The following is a 20,946-nucleotide window of genomic DNA, read 5'->3' as shown; positions in this document are numbered from 1 at the left end:
TCTGCATTCAAAACCACATGTCAGCATACAAGTAAACACCGGGAAAAAGATTTACACTCTGTGGAGAGTGAACAGCGCATTTTCGCAATGATGGGAAATGGCTGGTTGACATTTGTGGCAGGAAGTTGACTTCGAAGAAATGCACTTCTAAGCAATTTTTCATGTAACACTTTAACCAACAAAAAATTTTCAAATTATTCAAACTCAACCAGCACCTCTGCTGAATACTCACACGCACAAACACACACGTACATTTGATGGAGCAGCCCTCCTTCACTATCTCCACTGAGAGATAAACAAGTGAAACAATTTGTGATACAAAAAAATCGCAACGAGTGGCACACCCACACACAAAACCATAATGATGACAGATGTTGCCATTTTGGGTGTATTTCCATGTAATAACCCCAAAAGCATGTTTGTTTGTGCTAGTAAAGGGACACAAATAAGAGATAAAACTGACAGATAAAGATAGTCCTTGTAAGTGAAGTGAATCTGTGTACCTGCATGTAGTCGACTGAGTAAGTGTGTTTAAAGGTGTGTGAGCAGATGGGCCTTATTTATGTGTGTGTACCTTTATGAAGACGCCGAGATTCAGTTTCCTTGTTGGATAGGGAGAGAATTCTTGGAAGAATGCTGCCACAACTTGTGCTCTGCACCAGGGGATGATGGGGCTAAAAACAAGAAGAGACCAAACCCTTTTACTTTCATGTCTTTGTAATAATAAAAAAAAAATCTTGCATGTACCTTTGAAATGACACATTTACAACACTCGCAACCCAATTGAATACATAATTTAAGAAAATGAGTTAAAGATGAGCAATAAAAAGCATGACAATAATAACTTTGTATTGATTTCTTTCATTTATTATGCATGCATGACGACTGATATGTGTACCTTGGTAGGGAAGCTGCGTCCCAGTGTTGCACACGTGAACTGGGGGGTCATCATGGGTGTGGTTTTCTTCCTGGGTAATGTGTCACTTAGATGAGAGCCCCCCTCCCTTTCAGACCTCTTCCTCTCTTCCAGCAAACGGAAATGCTGATCAAACACACCACAACAGAGGGAGGGGATGTACACAGTTAGTTGAGTAACAATTATTCACCTTTTACATTACTCTTGATCAAATTAATGACAAAAATGATCCAGTTTCATTTTTGGTTATTTAACATTGGCCCACTTATTTCAGGAAAACAGGAAAATGTAATGACTTAAAGTCAATGAGTGTGGGATTTGAAATGTACTTTTACTGTCTTTCAAATAAAAAAAAAAAAAAGAAACAGCAACAACTACAATTCTTTAATCCATATTGACTAATTTCAGCCATATGAATAAATACTCATTTATTCATTTGTGTATTAGATTATTATTATTATTAGTTTATTAATTGTACACAATAACTGAATTTACCTGAGGAATTCTCAATTACTTATTCAAATCAACACGTAGCAATAGCGTAAAATGTGCATCTGATTTCCACACACTATGTTTTTCACACAAAACAGACAAATGCAAAGTTACTGACACACACACACACAAACATACACACTCATTACCTGCCTGTGTCGGTGGTGGTGTTTTTTGACAGGAAGGGGAGGTGGAGGAGAGTCAGGGAGGGGAGAGGGATCTCTATATGACACCATGTTCTCTGGCCAATGCACAGAGGGTGTTTTGGGGAGGGGGCGAGGACATACATGGGAGGAAGAGGAAGAGGAGGAAGAGGAAGGACATTTGGCAGGTGAGGAAGAATGACAGAGCTTTGGAGAGAAGAAAGGAACATTATCAGAAAACTGACATAGTGCAAAAGAAGAAGGGAAAGTGGGGAAAATAACACTCTCATACATAAACACACACGCACACACACACACACACTTTGCATCATCTATGTCTGCGTATTTAGCTACATACGCAAGCCCTTAACACCACTACACACACCTCATCCTCCAATGGTTTGGGGCTGTCGTCGTCAGGGGAGGGGTTTGCCTCGGACTCAGGAGAGGCATTGGCCAGAGTGGGGTCAGGGGCGGGTTTAGGGTCCCCCCCAAGCTGTGAGTAAAGCTCATTGATTTCACTGACTGTGACATAGCCCTGGAAGGTGTCAAGTGGAGAGCAGGGGGAGAGAGAAAGGGTGAGGCGTGGCATGAAGTGAGTCAGCCATATTAATGACAAACCCTGGAATTAGTTGTAAGAATGATGCAGAAATTGGTGGCAATTTTAGCAGTTTCAAAGCAACAACAGAACAGTCAGACAGTTAACATTCATTATGTGGAGTACACAAGACAATGGACACTGTTACAAGGTTTCCTCATTATTAATATATGTCAGTATAAGCTGTGCATTAATGAAATAAGTCTGCTCAAATTCCTGTATCTTCTCTTTTTGTGTTGCAGGGACTGGTAGTTACAGCAAGAAAACAAAAATGGGGATAAAGAAGAAAGGTACAAAAGACCACAAAGATTTTGTGGACAGAATTAGCAAAACAAGACAAAAGTACCTCTGCATTCTTGAGAGAAATAGAGGAAAGGCGGGAGGAGAGGGTGCACAAGTTGCTTGGAGGAGGAGAAAGTGTGGCAGAGGAGATGTCACAGCCACGATCGCTAAAAGACTGACACACATCAGCCAGAGAGGCTGTCTCCTAGCAGAGAGGGAAACCCCAGCAATTAAAAATGATGGGAGTCCTGCCCACTTAAAGAGATTTAGGAGTTCAAAGAGGACGGTCTCCATTTTTTTGTTGGACAGCTGTTTTTTTGTTGCAGCAATCAAACCTACCTCCCTTAGTGTGAAACTTCGGCCACCAGTGAGGTCAGCATATTTTCTTTCCAGCACGGTGAGGTTTTCCTTCTCCTAATAGACAGAAAAAGGAAAACAATGATGAAAACAAATTAAAACTTTTAGTGATAGTTTTTTTTTCATCATGCAAACATAGATATTTTTGTACCCTTTGTAACATTGCTTCGAGGGTGCTCCTCTCCTTCAAGAAGCTCTCTTTCTCTCGCTGAGCCTGCTGGCTTATCTGTGCTGCCTGCTTCTTCAGAGTTAACAGTCGCTCCTGAAAGAAAAGCAAATGTTTGTCTATCATACTTAAAAAGTATAACACTAACACCATTGCCAATGTTTAAGTTTACGTGCTTTCAAACCACTTTAAACAAATATTTGTTTCACCATAAATCCGTTCATCTCATACATTTTGAAAAGCCTGCACATCTGTAAAAATACAAATGTTTTCTTATGTATTTGAATTCATTCTGGATTTCAAATCAAAATATAACATTGAGATATTGTACTGCATACATTTTTTCCATAGGTTGGACTCAAAAACACTCAGACAAACTGCCGTTACCTTGCGAGTGACAGTGCTCCGCTGGTAGTCTGCGATCTCCCGCAGAAGTTGTTGCGTATGGGTCTCCTTCTCCTCATCTTGCCTGCTCTCTTTCTCCAGTTGCTGGAACTCCAGGTCCTCGAAACGCTTTGACTCTGCATCCAGCACCTCGCAGTCCTGACATACAAACACACACAAGAGATAAACACAGTAAACAGGAGAGACAAATAAAGCAAAGTTAAAGGGCAAACTTAACTTGACATACTGTTATAGCACATACATGTCATAAAACATGCAAGATGCAGGTAAACAAAAAAAATACCAAAAGTACAAGACCAAAGGACTTGTACTCATACACACCAGTATATCTGGCAGGTAAATGCATGCAAACACATGAATTTAATATTATCTAAAGATTCACCATGGACCTTGGTGTGGCACTGGAAAATATTGGTTATATGGTTCAGACAAAATACTATGTTCATAAACAACCCAACACAACCTGAAATTTACTCTAATTTGAAAATTAACCTTTGAAACTTAAAGTGTTGGGAATTCTCTCTAGGTATTTATTAATTAATTAACGTAAAACTCTGAGATGAAACAGCTTTGAGACACAAAGAAATACACAAGCAATTATGTATCAGAAATGAGTTTTTTCATCCCACAGTACACAGAGACACAGATGCAGCAAATCGGACACACATCCCTGATGTTTTATCACCACCTAACCGTCATGCAGAGTACTACACCGAAGCATAACCAGTGTCTGAGAAAACATGCAATATGTTACATACAGCATTCTGCCATAATACAGATTTTTTAAAAGTACTGTCTATTCAAGAAATCTTTTTTAAGAACATGTTATGTGGGAGGAAAGCGGAGCACCCAGAGAAAACCCATGCAGGTTAGGTTAAGTGGTGACTCTTAATAGCCTGTAGGTGTAAATTTGAGCATGAATGTCTGTCTCTATTTGCAATGTGATTAACTAGAAACCTGTCTAGGTTGTGCCCCACCCTCTCATCCAATGTCAGTTGGGATCTGCTCCAATGCTCTACTTCCTCTTAAGCAGAAGCGGAGTATATCTAATGGGTGGATGGATGGATATTTATGTATGAGAAACAAAATGTGAAGCTGTAAACCCTTTGCCCAAACGTCAGTGTAATTCTATGACAACAAAACAGGTCTTAACGGAAAAACTCTAAGATATTTTATACTCTTACAGGCTGATGAAATAAATGTGTAGATAAAGACACCCAAGGAGTTAAAGATTGAGAAGGAACACATAAACCAGGTAAGGATCAAAAGGGCAGGGTGGAGAGCACGAGAGCTTAGAAAAGAAAATGTGTGAATATTCACATGCAAGTTCAAGTATGTATCACGTGTCTCTTTCTTGACTCTTTTTGTGTGAACACCTGTCTGCATACACTGTATGTTTTAAGTGTTAATGTGCATATGTGCAGATGCTGTACATGTGCCTTTGCTCTGGGTCACTCTATCAGTGTGTGCATGCACAGCTGCTGAATTTCCCACTTATGTAGAGATCTATGCTAGTCTATGTGTTGTGATTTCGTGCATGGATCCATTGGTCTACACGCTAAAGTATATATCTCCTTGTGCATGTGTTTGTGAGGTGTGTGTGTGTGTGTGTGTGTGTGTCTGTACTGACCCTGGCCAACTGCTCCTGCAGGGGCTCCTTGGTGGCCTCAGGGCAGCTGTCCAGCTGAGAGCGCTGCTCACACACAATCTGAGCCAACCTCTCTACTCTGTCCCTTTCTGCCTGTAGCAACTCGCACGCCTGGCATACACACATGTACATAACACAGACACACATACGTGCCCACACAAACACGCATACGTGTACACGCATATGTGTACATACAAACAAAACACACACGCACACAGGACAGAGAGAGGATGGCAGCGTTAGTGGGACTGGGGAGCCACAGTTAGTCACTACTGCGACCAGGTCAGCAAGATTAGCCTAGAGGGAGGAGGGAGGGGAGGGAAAGCTGGAGAAAAAAAATCTAGAAAGGGATGTAGAACTGGGTAGGTATTGAGTAGAAATGAAGATAGTATGGATGGTGTCATGAGTTCTTTCTCCTGTCTTTCTTCCTCCGTTTGTTTGAATAGAAATGACTGAGGGAATGGATGAGAAGGAATGGCTCAGTACATTAATGATCCTCTCTATAAATAACATAACATATACACACACCCAAAATCTGTACAGGCACTCAACTTTACCTGAACAGAAGCTTTAGACACTCAGGGCAACTATTACCTATCTGATCATTCTGTCTCTCTTTCCCTCTGGCTCACTCAGTATCACAATGCAGTTTTATACAATATCTACCAGCTGTGGGGTCTATGAAAATTTTACAATCTGGCTAGGACTCAAACCACAGCATGTGCATGCAAACACACACATGCACACACCGAATTCAGTCTGTTTGTCCACTTACACTCGTCCCCACCCTGTCAATGATACCATATATTGGTATAAATGTGGACGGACACACACATACATGCACACACGCACTTGCACGCCCACACCCACTGCCCTGCCACAGGAGTGTGAGAGATAGGATCACTCGGTGACCGCTATACCCTGGGCAGTATTAGCAGATATATATTTGGACCAGAGAGCAGGAGAGGGATTATCACCTACCAGTTAGTCACATGACTCCTAAATGTATGACAGTCTCAGAGTAGAGAATGTATTTTCAATACCACACTCACAAATACAGCGTAGGAAGGGAAATGTTGCCATTTAATACCCATTTTGAGTGTATAAAATTAAAGATGATATGGTATAAGTCTTGATACACATTTTTTACATTAATTACTGTATGTTTTTCCCCGTACAAAGCACTAATATCACTCACCAGCCTGCCAGCAAAGAAATACAAACAATTTCCAGACGATGTATCATCAGAAACCTGAGTCAGTGCGTGCTCTTTGCTTTTGGTCTCTGTGTCCTCCATTATGAGGAGCAACCGTCTCACTCTCATTGTTAAAGTGAAGTGAAGCCCATTAGATACCTTTTCTTTTTCTTGCTGAGACTTGGTCTCTAGGTCAGCCATCCTGGTGTGAAGTGCTTCCAGAGCGTCTTTTTCCTGCTGGAGAGCAGCTACCTCTGACTCCTGTTCAGCCTCCACAAGAGCTCGCTCAAGCTCCACCTTGGATAGATACACGCCAGTAAGTAAAATCATTTGTGGTGATTCTTTAGCCTTACCTTTATCAAAATCTGTACATGACACTACCTGAATAATGTGCAAACAAAATTTGTCACTCATTAAACAGAAGTATGATCTCTATTTTCTTTAAAATACAGTATTTCCATGCTTAACATTAAAATATTAATTCTTAAGATGGACATTTTTGCTGCTATATCTGTCGGCCAAAAACGCCTTTGTCCCTCACTCTGCCTTCTCTTTACCTCTTGGGCAGATTCCTCCATTTGGTTGTCCAGCTCTTTAATCTTTTGCTCCAGCTCCTCCATGTTGTTCAGCACCTGAATCCTTTCCTCTTCCACACGCCGCACTTCCTCCTCTGAGGGCCTCATTTCGTGTCCGCGGCGACGGGCTGCATCATCTAGAGCCTGGTAACAACATCATTAACAGAGTCACAGGTTGAACCATTGTTAATATGTAGTTAGTTATCACTTTATCAGAGCCAACATTAGGGATTCATGATAATAGGAGTTGCAACTGCGGGGCGTGTTTACAGAAAAAAATCTATATCTTATATTAAAAGCTAAATATAATATTTGATCTGCTGAAGAATTATTCTTGGTACTTCCTTTGGGCAATAAAAATGTTCTATTCTATTGCAGCAAAAATATGTGGGCGTACATGAGCATACACAAACACCAGCTGTCAACTCTAAACTGTAACACTTAGCCTACTCTAATCTAATAAATGGGCTGTAAATATCCCCCATCTGTGTACATGAAGGATGTGTACGTCGATACTTTAATACGAGGAGTGATCCTTGTCACTCTTATGTCTTCCAGAAAGAACAGGGAACATAAACACTTCCCACATGAATCCCGATTAATCTTTTAAGAAGCTGACTAAAGTCAAAGGTGCCTCTTCAGCAGTCTTGTACTGTTCAAAAACAGGAGATGTGTATGATGCTGAATGAACATTTAACAAGCATTTGACCCAATCAAACCAGAATGTGCTGTGCATCATCTAACCCATGTTCAGCCTTGGTCAGAAAGGGTCAAATGGGTGACATCGGTCTGAAAGGATCATTGCTGTGGGTGGTTGATGATTGCTTTCCTCTGCGCTTCCCTATACATTCTCAGTAAATGAATAGGACTCTGCGTAGATGATGGTTTAAACATTTCTGTGCATTTAAAAGTAGAGAGTGAGTCTGAGTCTGAAAATGGGGGTAGAAGTAGGAGCGTGTACCTCATTGGTCCTCTGTGTGCGTGGAGAAGGTGAGGGGGCGAAGCTTCGCAGACTGACAGCGGGCGACTCTGCCCTGTTGTCTCGGTGGCCACTGCTGCGCCTCCGTCGTACCTGTAGATCATCATCGTAGTAACCATTCTCTGATCCAGTGGAGGCCATGTGTCCATTCACTGTCGCTCCATTAACAGCTGAAGAGTCCGAAAAGACCGATGGTGTGTCATCATCGTCATCATCGTTCAGCTGAAGCTTCTCAAGCTCCTGGTTGATCTTCTGAAGATCTGCCACAGCTGAAGTGGAGCTTGTAGCTGTACCACCTCCATCTCTATCTGTCCGGCCCAGTTCTGAACACAGAGACAAGATGGTCTCCAGCCGCTGTCGCTCCTGCAATGGACACACATACGAGCATGAGTTACAGTATGTGCAAATGTAGCAGTGTCACTTTCTTATTATTGTTCTTTAGGTGTTGTCTGGGGTAGGATATTTAAAAAGGTGTATTTATAAGGCTTACATTCATGTTGTTTTTTTGTTAGCAGGTTGTGATAATTTTTCGTCAAAAGGGGTAAACCTTCAGAGTGGTTCTCTTGAGTAACAACCCGAATCTCCCCACCTAATTTTTCTAAACTCACACAGCGAGGAGTGTGGGGGTGCTAAAGAAATACATTATAAGTCCAAGTTCTAAAACAACAGACTTATGGTGATGCTGAATGTGAATGAATATATCACAATATTACAAGTTGAGATATATGAAACAGACAAAAAACCAATCATACATCATTTCAGATAGTACCTAACTTAGATATATTTTTATAAGAATCGGATGTTCAATATTAAAACCAGAAAAAAACTCATTATGCACTTTTTATACTGACTGTGTAATTTTATGACTTCATATGCATGCCTTTGCATCTTAAAATTGGTTAAAATACATGTACAATTTTGATGTTTTGTATGTTCCATACTAGAGAGAAGGAGTCACAGCTAGTTATATTTCTTTTCATCATAAAATCAAATTCCAATACTCAAGTTACCTGTGGAAGCATCGCAGAAGTGAATCCCTCTAGTTAAAATGTCCTTGTTTAATCCAAAAAAACACTCAATACCATCCTGTTTTGTTTGAAATTTACATTCTCTAGTTTAGTATATCCTTTGTGTGGTCTAAAAAGAATATTTCCTCTTACTAGCAATCCCTAGAGCAAGACTTTCCCTTTCAACAGTGCTGCCTGCCTGATCACAGCTATATGGGGGAGCTACGGAGGCTGCAGAGAGTCAAAATACCCCCTCATAGGTTCAGCTTCTCTGGAGGGAGTAGTATGTAAGCCACACAGTAAGCCTGTGTATGTAATATTAGAGGTGGAAAGAGGGAGGTTAGAAAAAAAAGGAATATGGGACAGAGGTGTGTAAATGTGTCTGTGTGTGAGTGAGAGAGCGAGAAAGACTAAGCTAATGAGAAGGTGGACAGCTGTCAACTATGATCGGAAGTGTGCACGAGAACAGGCCATGACATCAAACACAGGAATGTGTCTGTGTGAACTGCCGTTAAGGAAACAGGACACTTTCCAGGGAAATGTGCTCTAGGAAGGAATTTGAGCCATGTGAAGTTTGGAGAATGAAAGCTGTTGAGACCGTTATCTGTCCGTTTAGAAAGCCTACAGAGAGACATCCTTTTTAAGAGAAGCATCCTAGCATTGCAAATACATCATGTTGAAATGAAATATATCAATATCAATATAAAGTAATAAATCACAGTATCATTCGCTTAGCGGTGGAGTCATCTTTTGTATGGATGTGTGAATGCGCACAAACATACACAGCCCATTTATAGTGTGTAATGTGAACCAGGGGCTGAGGAAAAACAGGCCTGTGTCAGTTTGTCACCTTGTTCTATTCTAATAGACACAAGCCTCTGTGGAGCCCTTATAGTAATCAGCTGTCAACTAGAGAAAGACAGACGGAGGCACAGACAGAGAGAAAGATGGAGATAAAATAAAAGATTGAGAAACAATCAAAGACAGGAAAATAGTTGAGTAGTGTAAGGACATAGAAAGAGAGGAGACACGTGGGGAAATATGAGCTGATGCTTTGGTCCGACACTTGTGTTTATCAATATCAATATCTGAAATTGTTTTAATTCTGCAGTATTGATAAATCAACAACGACTGCGCTTTTTCGCTCTGTCTTATTGTTAATATTTACTGCAATCATTCTGTTATTCTCTGCTAATAATCAAGAGTATGCCCTCAATTTCAGTGTCTACCTGTGATATCAAAAATATTATTGAATATAAATATTTTTTTAAGTATTGTATTATCGTTAGAAATTCAAACTTTGTGACAGCACCCCCTGACTCATAGTAGACAAAGAGAAGGGAAAGGGAAAAGTATTCTGACCTCTCTAACTTGCAGTGCTTTTCAGGTGAAACAAAAAGTATTTGATAATTAAAACAAATTTCTTTCACTCTACCACTTCAGCAAATTCTTCTTCTTGGGTAAATGCCATCCTAAAATATGGACTGATGGGTTAATAACAACAGCCTAACTAAACCAAATTTGTCAAGTGACAGAATGGGTTATTTTGTTAGCTATCGTTTTTCTTCCCTTTATTGCTGACATCGTCCCCTTATAGTTGTTTATGACCTTTGCCTGGAAAAACGGCAGGTTTCCTGTTCTACCACTAGAGGGCAGACAAGGTTAAGACAACTTTCCTCAGCTTGAGCCTTCAACTCGAGATTCTGTAAATTGCTTACAATGCTCAGCCAATATTGATTATTATCCAGAGCTTTTATTCAAAGCAGATTTAAAAAATCTTAATATTTTCACTTAAATACAGGGACTCCAATCACTGTTTGATTAAGTCAATAAGAATACATAATTTAATGCACAGGAAGTTATGATCTCTTTGATCGGGGCACAAACTAAAAACAAAAAGTTGTAAATCAAACCACATCAAATGCAACACTGCTGGGTTTAAAATGTTCCCTCTTGAAATTGGGTGTGGAAATCCTGTCTTCCATCTTGCAAATATTACTGTGATCAAAAATATCTGGAGGCTAGCTGAAAGCCATTGGGAAGTTTGTGAAACACAGTTTGGTTTGTACAGCGTCCAGAAAATAATTTCTCACAGTTACGACTTCACTTAGCAGAACATGACTGTGTGAAGAAGAGAGGAATTTAAAGAGGGAAGGATAGTGGGATTTTGAGTCCAGTTGTCATTATTACATGTTGAGCATCTGTGTGTTTATCCACCTGCTACACTACAACTCTGCTCTCTAATCTTCTTGGTTTCACTAACCCACATCTGTCTGATGTGTTCTGTGGCTCTTCAGTGGTCCGAACCGCACTGGGCGGACCTCCAGATGATTGACATAAACACACACCACACATACACACACAATTCAAGCTCAAGGTTAAGAATAGTCCTGTTAGTATGGGCTAACTGCCAGGAGCATCTGTGGAGTGGTGAACCTCACTATGTATGTGTGTGTTTTAAGCTCCCTGGGAGAGTGTGTTTGAGAGGACGAGGAGGAGGTTAGTGAGAAGGGATGCATTCCTAAACTCATTCCATTTCATTATATGATTGTATGTGTATGCAAAACAACAGCAATCTTCCACTGCAAGTTTAAACTTGTACTCCTATCTTCGTTCAGTAGCCTTTAAAGCAACAAACTGTCACCAGTCGGCCAATTTGTAAGCTCAACTAATCTACACAGAACGGGGTCTGTACCATAGGTAATATTAGGAGTGTCTGAACTCTTTTGAGGTGAAAGGACAAAAATGCAAAGTGATTGTTTTATGAACCAGTATTGTGTGGCAAGCCATGTATAGTATATTTTGAAAGACAAGCCAAAGGCCGTTAAAAATCAATTCAGGGGCCACGGCTGGCCCCTGGGCCGGACTTTGGACATGCCTGGGTTACATCTATTAAATGCCCTTTGATCTGAATGACAACATATTGTCATAATCTGAATTGGCCGATGTTGGGGACATGAGGAAAATTTTATGTCCTCTGTTCAAACAGCGAAAGCCACGTGTGCAAACACACTGAAACTCACCAGTCTCTCCACCTCCTGCTCTCGGAGTCTCTCCTCTTTTTGGTGTTGGTGGTAGTCGGTCAGTTCCTCCTTCCCACTCAGTGAGCTGATACTCCCCCTTCTTTCCCTGAAACCTCCTGGTGGGGTCACTCCTGCCTTTCCAAATGACTGCCTCCTCTCACCCAGCCCCATCCCAGGTTCCAAACCAGCCTTCCCAAATGAAGACCTCCTTTCTCCAAGTCCAAGCCCCAGGGCACTGGTGAGTTCTACACCTACCCCTTTCCTCTCCCTTTCCCCCGAGGACAGGCCTACTCCTGGGGAGACTCCACGGCTGGCCAACCGCTCCAGTTCTGGAGGGCTGGAACTCGTGGAGCTGATGGAGCCAACAGAGCTAGTGGAGGTCAGGCTGAGTTTTTTGGCCACTCGAGGAGAAGAGGAGCCCCCTGCCCTGGATGGGATAGTCACATCAGGTGGGGCGGTTGTGGCAGAGACAGGAGGGGTAGTAGAGGTCGAGTTCTTAGGGGAGGAGAGTGAGATAGACACAACACTCTCTCCCTTTGTGGTCTGGGTTTGATTCTTGTTTGAGCAAAGCTGGCTGGAGTAACTAGAGTTGTGGTTGAGGTCAGGGTTGGCATTCTGGCTGTTGTTGTAATGGTCTTTGCTAAATTTGTAACCGCCAGCAACATCGGAACGCCGTGGGGGCAACGTTGACAAGGTCAGGACTCCGTTGTTGTTGTCACTGGGAGACTGGGAGGGGCAGAGGCGTGGCAGCGAGCGGCTATGCCCTCCTCCCATCATGCCACTTAGAGAGCCTGCTGAGTATTTCCTGGTTCGATTGCTGGCCAAAGGCTCTTGGTTGCCATAGCTACGGCGGCCAAGACGCGGGCTTGAGGGCATGCTGGCTGCACCTCCTGTTGATGGAGTGCGGGATGAGGAAGAGGAGGGAGGAAGAGAGAGAAGGAAATTGTTGCTACCATCAACAGAAGTGGAGGAGCCGCCGCCATTCCATGAGGACAATAAAGAAGAGGATCCTGGGTTGTGTAGCCGCCGGCCATCGCTAATGCCAAAGTTGTCCTGGTTGCGACTGCCAGAGATACGGGAGGTCAGGGAAGAAGGATCAGATCGCCGCCCAGGGGAAAGAGGAGGAGGAGATTTCAAAGATAAGGTCGCACGATCTGAGCCATAGAAACGTCTTGCTTGTTCCTGATAGGCTGATGAGGATGTGGCAGGACTTGTGATGGGTGTGGTTGGTGGAGACTTGGGAGACAGAATAAAAAGCATGTATTTATTACAACAGAGAATACTTAAAATGCAATCTAAACCTTATATCTAATGCATATAAAATATGACAGGAAGAGACCAAAATAAACAGAGAAGATAATGGTGAGGCTTTAGTATATAAGCAGACCTCCATTCAAGCTTTGTGATAATGGGTAAGCCCTGGTTAGCCATGTTTGGTATTGTAGATAATCAGTAAACCCTAGTAATCCCTGTTTCCCCCAAGACAGACATCCAGGCTAACCATATAGACTCTACAAACCCTGTAGGAGCGTGACGTAGAAAGCAGAGTTATAAATGCTGAAGTGGAGCTAAGTGATGGCTGACCTGTGTCACGCTGAAGTACGAGGGGTTCGCGTTCCCGTTGGCTCTCAGGCTGTTCTCCAGGGCAATCTTCTTGCGCTGCAGGGTGTCCATCAAGTCTCGGAGCTCAGAGGCTGATCGCATGCCTCTTGCACTGCTGGTGCCGCCCACCACCGCATGGCTGTAGTCACTGCTAAACTTCAGGTAGTCTGGTGGTGGAAAAGAAAAATAAATTCAATGTAAAATATAAGATATAAATACACAAATAAAGGTAAGCATTCATGGGGAGAAACAGAGGAATATAGACTGAAATTGTGAGTAAGGAGAAAAGAAAAACAAGGACATATACACATAATATGGAAATAAAAATAACTATTACATATACAGATGGATGGATGTTATATTTTTCTTTGTTCAGTGTGTGGAAAATTGAGGAACAAGATCAGTAAAGGGAAAAGAAGAAAGGAGAAAAAGGAAAAGAAGGAGGAGCAGAGTCATAAATGTAGGCAGAGGAAAGAAAGAGAGTGAGAGAGAAGTTTTGCATGTACCTGAAGCTGCAGCTATTCATAGACAGGGCTACTGGCAGAACAAACTCAACCCAAACAATCTGCAACTGGCAGCAAATCACCCAGAATAGGAGTCCACACACACAGACAGACACACACACACACACACACACACACACACACACACACACACACACACACACACACACACACACACACACACACACACACACACACACACACACACACACACACACACACACACACACACACACACACACACACACACACAAAACCGTCCATTAGATCCAAGACAAATATTTTAACTCTAACTCCCAGTTCAGTTCCTTGAGAGTAGGATTTTGGGAAATGAAAAAGACCACAAAATATTCTGGAATACCCTCAAGAGGCCCCGCGCCCTTCCTAAAGCCTTTTATTTAAAGCAGTTTCAGCAGTGAGGGGGTCTTTTTCCAAACCTCAGCTGAGTCTGTTTTAACTTCCTTCCTGCTAAATCTTACCAAGACAAATGAGACAGAAACTATTTTGGTCAAATATTGCTGAGGTCAGAAGGAGTACTTATGATTGATAGCACTATTTCTACTCTTCTGGGCAGAATTTGAAGAAAAAAAAACAACTAAATATTATCCTGACATGAGAAATGCAGGTAAAAACACTAAGGCGTGGACAGGAGAAAGCATTACGTGAGAAACGTGCCCAGTGTTTTTAATTTATCTGTGGCTTTATGTGGAAAAGGAGCTGTTACAATGTTCAAGCTAAGACCACCCAGCGTTTAACTGTCACACTCGCCCACACACACACACACACACATACACACACAAAAAAAGGCTTTCCTACAACTAAAATCTGCAGCTCCGCCTGGGAGAAACACACGTGTACTAGCCATGTACATACGCCAAGTGTGTACATATGTCCTGAAGAAAACTTAAGTGAGAATATTCAATTACTACAAGAGAAACTGGAGTACCTACAAGCACTCATCATAGCTGAATATAAGCCTGTGTGAGAAAATGTCAAACAGTGAATACTGGAGAGAAATGGGGCAGAAAATGAAAGACATCATAAGACCTAGAAACACACAGACACACACACACACAGGGTGTTTGTGTCCATACATGGGCAGATTTATACTGGAGGCCTGGCGTGCATCAACTCCCTTCTACCGTGCCTATTCTCTCATATGCTCAGCTCCTTTTGCTTTGTGTGGCAGTCTTCACTGTAGGTGCACGTGTCAGACTGTGAGTCTTGGCAATCTGGAGAATAACAACAAGTTTGCGTAGTGTGCATGAAAGAGATGTAAGTAATTTCTACAAAAAAAAACATCAGAGAAGCAGAGGAGAGAGGAGTGCATTCCTTTCTTCTCAGAGTTTAAAGAGCAAGGACTCCAATGATTATGGCACACACATACACACACACACCTTGCTCAAAGCCCGATCAATCACTAAGAAGACGGCAGAGTCCAGCTGTATCACCATGGAAATGGACAGGCACCAGATGACAATAACATTCCAGTATGCTTTGAATTTAAGTTTTAGCATGTGTGTGACAGCCAGAGCATATGTTTAGGAAAGACATATGAGAGGGCTGAAGACATACCCCCCACCCTTCGGCTTACTGACACATACACTCAAGACTAACACCCCAATGTCACACCTGTCTGGGTCTGGACTACCTGAGGCTTTACCTTGAGATCTCTGTCAGAGCAATAGGATGCATTGTTTGTGTGGGGCAGATGTTACATAAGGAGAATAAAATGGTGAATTACAAGCAAAGATTTGATAGAAAGCAGATAGAAAAGATAGAAGAGATGATGAAAAGGGGAGGGAGCTAGAAGAGGAGTTGGTGATGTGGGAGAACAAAGACAGAGAGGAGGATCAAAGAAAAAAGAACAGGGATCAAGTGCGGGTTATGGGTCATGGAAGGGGTTTACCAGCCCCCATTTCTCTGTGTGTGTGTGTGTGTGTGTGTGTGTGTGTGTGTGTGTGTGTGTGTGTGTGTGTGTGTGTGTGTGTGTGTGTGTGTGTGTGTGCATACCTGTGTTGTAGGCTAAAGCTGACACGGGGCTCTTTTGTGGAAGCATGCTTTTCATTCTGCTTGCCTCCTCAGGATGATTGAACCGGAAGAAATAGGATTTACCCAGACACAGGGAGTAACCTGGAGAGAAAACACAAAGACGGACAAGGTAAAATTTGAGATATAAGTCATATTTATTGAGACAGAGGTCGAGTAATCTACATTAAGATAGTGCATGCTGTAAAGAAAGAATTAAAAGAAGTAATTCTTGGCATTTCTGTTAGTGTGGCACAAACATCGTTAACACACAAAAAAGGCTACACCACAGTGAAAAATAAATTAGATATGTATTATACACTATGTATGAAGAGGCTGTCGAAAGTACACCTTCATTTTGGTATGAGCCTGTAATATTTATTCACAGCCAGGGACACACTTGCACACACTTGAGCACAGCCAGCCATTCCAGACCACAGTGTTTGCTCTGGCCATCAATTAGGCTGAGAGGGCCAGGTATTAAACAAGATGTCAGGGTCACAACCTCTGTAATACACACAGACAGGCACAGCTGTCCAAATACCTCAGGAGGGAAAGGAGAGAGACAGCAGTGCTGACACACACACACACAACGGAAATCTGATGTAGGAAAAGTGAGACCGTAAACTGCAAAAAGAGAAATGAAAAGACCACAGTGATGCAGAGAAGAGTGGACAGCAAAGAGGAGAGAAAATCACAAGACTGGCTCTTAAACAAAGAGTTCCCCCTCTCATTTGTCTGTCTTCTCACATGCAATCTCTTTGCTCTCTCTATTCTTTAAACCTCTAGCCTGAGGGTAGAAGGTTCAGATAAGCATTACAGTAAACCCCCACAATGTTAGCATGTGTGTAATAGGCTAAAAAAGCACCTCCTTAATAGCTCCATTACAGTTACATCAGATTCCTTGGACCTGAAGTCAGACACAGCCACTGAGGCAAGATGGGGGATAGCGAGAGGCCGAATGGAAAAAGACTGAATGGAAAAAAGTCAGTTGTTTTTCTTTCTTTTCCCTTCTCTCATCTCTCTTTACCCCTTTTCTTTCTCACTCTCAACCTTATGTCCAGTTTCACCGACACCTCCACTCAAACATTGTGCTTAGAGCCTAAATCGAGATTAAAGCTTAGCTAAAAGACATCATATATGTCTAGACGTTGCCTTAGAGTGCCTAGAAAGAAGATTTTCAGCCATCAAAGCTGTAATTTCTCAGCACAGAGGGGGGACCTGAGTGCTGTGGTGAGGTGGAGCTGACACCACACACATGAAAACAGCGTAAGAAATGTTTAGTCTACACAGCTGGACTGTGAACTTCCCAAATACATACTCATGTAAACACCATCTTGCAGGTTTGGGCACAAACTGTGAAGCAGTGGCATTATGACAGAGGGGGTTAAAAAGATGTGTGTCTTGAGAGTAAAAGAAGAGGGAAACAAACACATACATTTTCATGAAGGCTAAGTGTGAGCAAGATCTAATAATATATGTGTCTCGTTGCCAGACATGAGTAATGTGTGTCTTCAAAACATTGTGCGTGCTCCGTGTATTTGTGAGGGAACATGTCTCATAACAGTGTCTACCTAATGACTCACGGTAACTCTCAGTATTTAGCAGAAGGCAAACACAGGCTAGCAACTCAAGCACGCATGCGTACACACACACACACACACACACACACACACACACACACACACACACACACACACACACACACACACACACAGCCAGCAGTCAGCTCTTGTAAAAATCTAATTTCCTACCCTCAATAGCCTCGCCATGTGCCACCTTTAAAGTGGAGGGTAAAGTGTGTCGCCCTGATTTGTTCACAGCCCCCACCCCTCCTGTCTATCTAATTTCCTCTCAGGACTTCTTAGCTAACAAATAACTACTAGCTAATCCTCTACTCCTTCACATCTTAAGCACAAATAAATAAAAGCAGCATGTGTGTTTTTAGGCAGAGAAAAAAAGAGAGAAAGATTAAGAAATTCAGCAACAGTATGTTAAAATATATAACCTGGCGATTCAACTTTTATCTTTTCTTGCTCTTTCAGACACACAAAGCTGGATTAGTATGGTTGTAAAGAAAAAAAACTGACCTTTTCCTAACGCTTACTCCTAAAATACATCTGTGATTTAAGTGCAAGGGAACACAGCACGCACCATATCCAATCAAAAAATGCTTGCACACAAACCAAATTTAAGTCTGCTGCCCTAAATAACTTGCACATAAACACATGCCCACTCCCCTCTACAAACACAAAGGCGTTGCATCTACTACAAAATTTAATCTTGTGCATGTGTTTACTTGTTTACCAGCAAATTGAGTTTGCCTCCCACGTCAAGGAATCTGCTGCCCCAACACACACATATGGACAGAACCTCTCCAACGACAACAAAACTGGAAATTAGTCTGTATATACATTTATGGGGATAATTTAAAGTTTGTGATCTACAAAGTCAGACCTCAGAGTCTTTGAGGGCACAGATGTAGGAGCCGTATCACGTCTGGAGCCAATTTTTGTTTCCATGTAGATCTGAGCGAAGCAAACTACGCTTCCACCACAATGTTATGGCCGGGGAAACTCAAAACTGTTTCTCTATTTGGTTTACATAAGTGGAGGAATTGGCAAATTGTGACCATTAGGTCAGAATGAAAAATAAACCAATGAAGATCCCATGTCGAACATGTGCTTAGAAGAACTGCTGTTTCCTGCTAGTTTGTGAGGTTTGACAAGCAAAGTAATCACAAGTAATCACCAAAAAAAGATCCTGTTTGTTTCGTCAACATGTACAAATTATATGAAAAACTGGCTGCCTTCAAAATGTTGCTATGAGCCCTTAAATCTACATGGTATTGAACTAAAGCTGAATTTACTCATTCGTGAAAAGATGCATACACACAAGGTCCCAGTGGGAGTGTAAATTGGGCTCAAAACCACAAATTAACCCTCTCTGGGGCGCAAGGGTCCAGCAGTAACATCATAAAAAAACAGACTGGTCTTTCTCAAGGGAGTCAGAGTAGATTAGTTCAGTCACTCACTCACACTTTTTTACTCTCTCACTCTCACACACATTCGGTCACAGGCACAATCTGACTCCCCACCAGAGGCTCAGCAGATATCTTGTCTCTGCTCTATGTCAAATCTCATCCACAGAGCATCAATCCATCGACCCACGTCTCTCAAGCAAAGGTTGCAGGCCTAATCACCACAGGACAATAAATAGCCCCTAATCTATCTGAGAGAAAAGAAAGAAAGGTAAAAACAAACAGCAAGCTGACAACAAAGGACTTATTTCTTATTTATGTGGTTTATCATTTAAGACAACTTATAAAAATGCACAACTGTGCTCAAGGCAGCCTGAAGAAAGACTTGTGGCCACAACTGCATGCAGGACAATGAAGCAGGTTTTGTTTTCAGGTGTCAGGTATCTTCACCACTGAGTCTGTCCTCATAGCCACAGGCTAGTTCTCTTTGTCACACCAGTCCGTGAACTTGCCAGCTCGTTTATGACCTCGAGGCTTGCACACCATCAAAAAGTGCAGACAATATGACCAACAGGTTGAGATGAAACGCCTCAAAAAGTTGGCTCTGAATAAGAAATCTGACTTTCCCCACTCAGTTGCTTGTATCGCATTACATAGCAGCACTGATTTGCACTCTCACTCCTTAAACAATAAGCCTTGCAAAGCTTTAATTTACAGTCTTGTATATTTTTAACAAGAAAAAAGAATAAGTTAAAAAATAATAACACAGAATAATTTAGTGTCAGCTTTGAGCAGCAGTATTTCATTTGATCTATGGTAACAGATGGGACTTGAATAGTATTTGGTATGGTTTCCATTGCAGCCAATCAGAAATACTTTTCTTTCTTTTTTTGAAGGAAAATCAATAATATATGCTGATGAGCACATGCTGTTTATCCTGGCTGGTAAAAGCAGCTAAGTGCACATTTAAGTGTCATATAACAAAGCTTTGTATAAATACATGCATGGATTGATAGAGATAACACTATCCAACCAGTTCAAAGAGCAAACTGGTTTCAAAACAGCGTGATGATAAAACACACGAGCTGTAGGTAATATTGGATTGAATGTGAACCACGCATCCTCAGAATCACAGAGAAAGGAAGAGCAAATAAAATACCTGCCAGATAGATGGATAGATAGAAACTACAAATCCTACAGCTGTAAGGTGTTTGGCGTCGTGAATAAGTACAATACACGAGCGTTTTTAATTCAGGGTTAAAAATGAAGTACATATATATATAAGTAAGTATAAGTAACGTAGAAATGCCTGAGTTACTGTAACGCTTTGTTACTTTTGTTAGAGAAGCTAACGTTAGCATAATAAAAAAAATAAAAATAAAAAAAAAAAAACAACCTTAACGTTACAAACCTTTTGAGTCCCATTCAGTGAGGACTTCACGACAGCGACTGGTTTCTTCCTTTTAACGTCTAACAAATTGCCATGACAGGACCTCAACTTATTCTAGAGATGTGAAACAGAAAATAAATATATATCTACACTTCCGCCGGCTGGTCCTTGTGTCGTTGTTTGCCTCCCCCCTCAGCGGTGATGCTTCCTCACCCGTCTTGACTCCGTGTGGAAGAAAGTTCACTGATTTACCATTCAGGAGACTGAGTCCTGGACCGTACCAACTTGCGGTAAAAGGGGTGGGACGCTCAATATTTACGAGATCAGGCGGTTTTTAATACTCTTAAGAAATCCAATAGAACCATAAAGATAAATGACCTTGTCATTATAATTATAGGAGAAGAAAACTCTAGACAAAGTATTGAAAACCATATGTAAACTAACAGCGTATTACGCCATCACCCCTCTTTGTAGTTGGTAGGTTCAAAGGCTATTAGACAGTGTGGTATTTGGTGGACGCCCCCTTAGCCTTTCTTTGTCTACCTACCTATTTTCCTTCTCTTTTCTTTGAATTACCTTCGACCACTAACCCTTAAAGCATTTGGAAAATAGAGACTGACTTGAAAACTGTGTAAAACTGGTGGTTTGCTTTTATCA

The 20,946-nt window shown here is 41.7% G+C and overlaps 1 protein-coding gene across 6 annotated transcripts in view; it reads right to left on the bottom strand.

Annotated features, from left to right (window-relative positions):
• phldb2b (pleckstrin homology-like domain, family B, member 2b) overlaps positions 1-20,946 on the bottom strand; it is a 42,150-nt gene that overhangs the window by 8,166 nt on the left and 13,038 nt on the right. For 2 of the 6 annotated variants that reach the window (XM_042510258.2, XM_088071806.1), the window contains 13 exons: positions 15,905-16,024; positions 13,371-13,555; positions 11,787-13,022; positions 7,739-8,119; positions 6,760-6,921; positions 6,362-6,499; positions 4,990-5,118; positions 3,342-3,497; positions 2,940-3,050; positions 2,771-2,845; positions 1,937-2,089; positions 899-1,042; positions 575-674 (listed from right to left, as the gene is read on the bottom strand). In XM_042510258.2, coding sequence (XP_042366192.2) covers positions 575-674; positions 899-1,042; positions 1,937-2,089; positions 2,771-2,845; positions 2,940-3,050; positions 3,342-3,497; positions 4,990-5,118; positions 6,362-6,499; positions 6,760-6,921; positions 7,739-8,119; positions 11,787-13,022; positions 13,371-13,555; positions 15,905-16,024 — 3,090 coding nt within the window. Of the gene's footprint in view, positions 1-574; positions 675-898; positions 1,043-1,936; positions 2,090-2,495; positions 2,637-2,770; positions 2,846-2,939; positions 3,051-3,341; positions 3,498-4,989; positions 5,119-6,361; positions 6,500-6,759; positions 6,922-7,738; positions 8,120-11,786; positions 13,023-13,370; positions 13,556-15,904; positions 16,025-20,310; positions 20,527-20,946 lie in introns of those variants that run through there. The other 4 variants (XM_088071807.1, XM_042510261.2, XM_042510260.2 and 1 more) reach the window with 4 other exon arrangements.

This window comes from Plectropomus leopardus, chromosome 21, assembly GCF_026936395.1.
Source record: "Plectropomus leopardus strain MGB_pleo_1.0 chromosome 21, ASM2693639v1, whole genome shotgun sequence".
NCBI lineage: Eukaryota > Metazoa > Chordata > Actinopteri > Perciformes > Serranidae > Plectropomus > Plectropomus leopardus.
The sequence above is the reverse complement of the archived record's forward strand: the minus strand, read 5'-3'. Positions and strand labels throughout refer to the sequence as shown.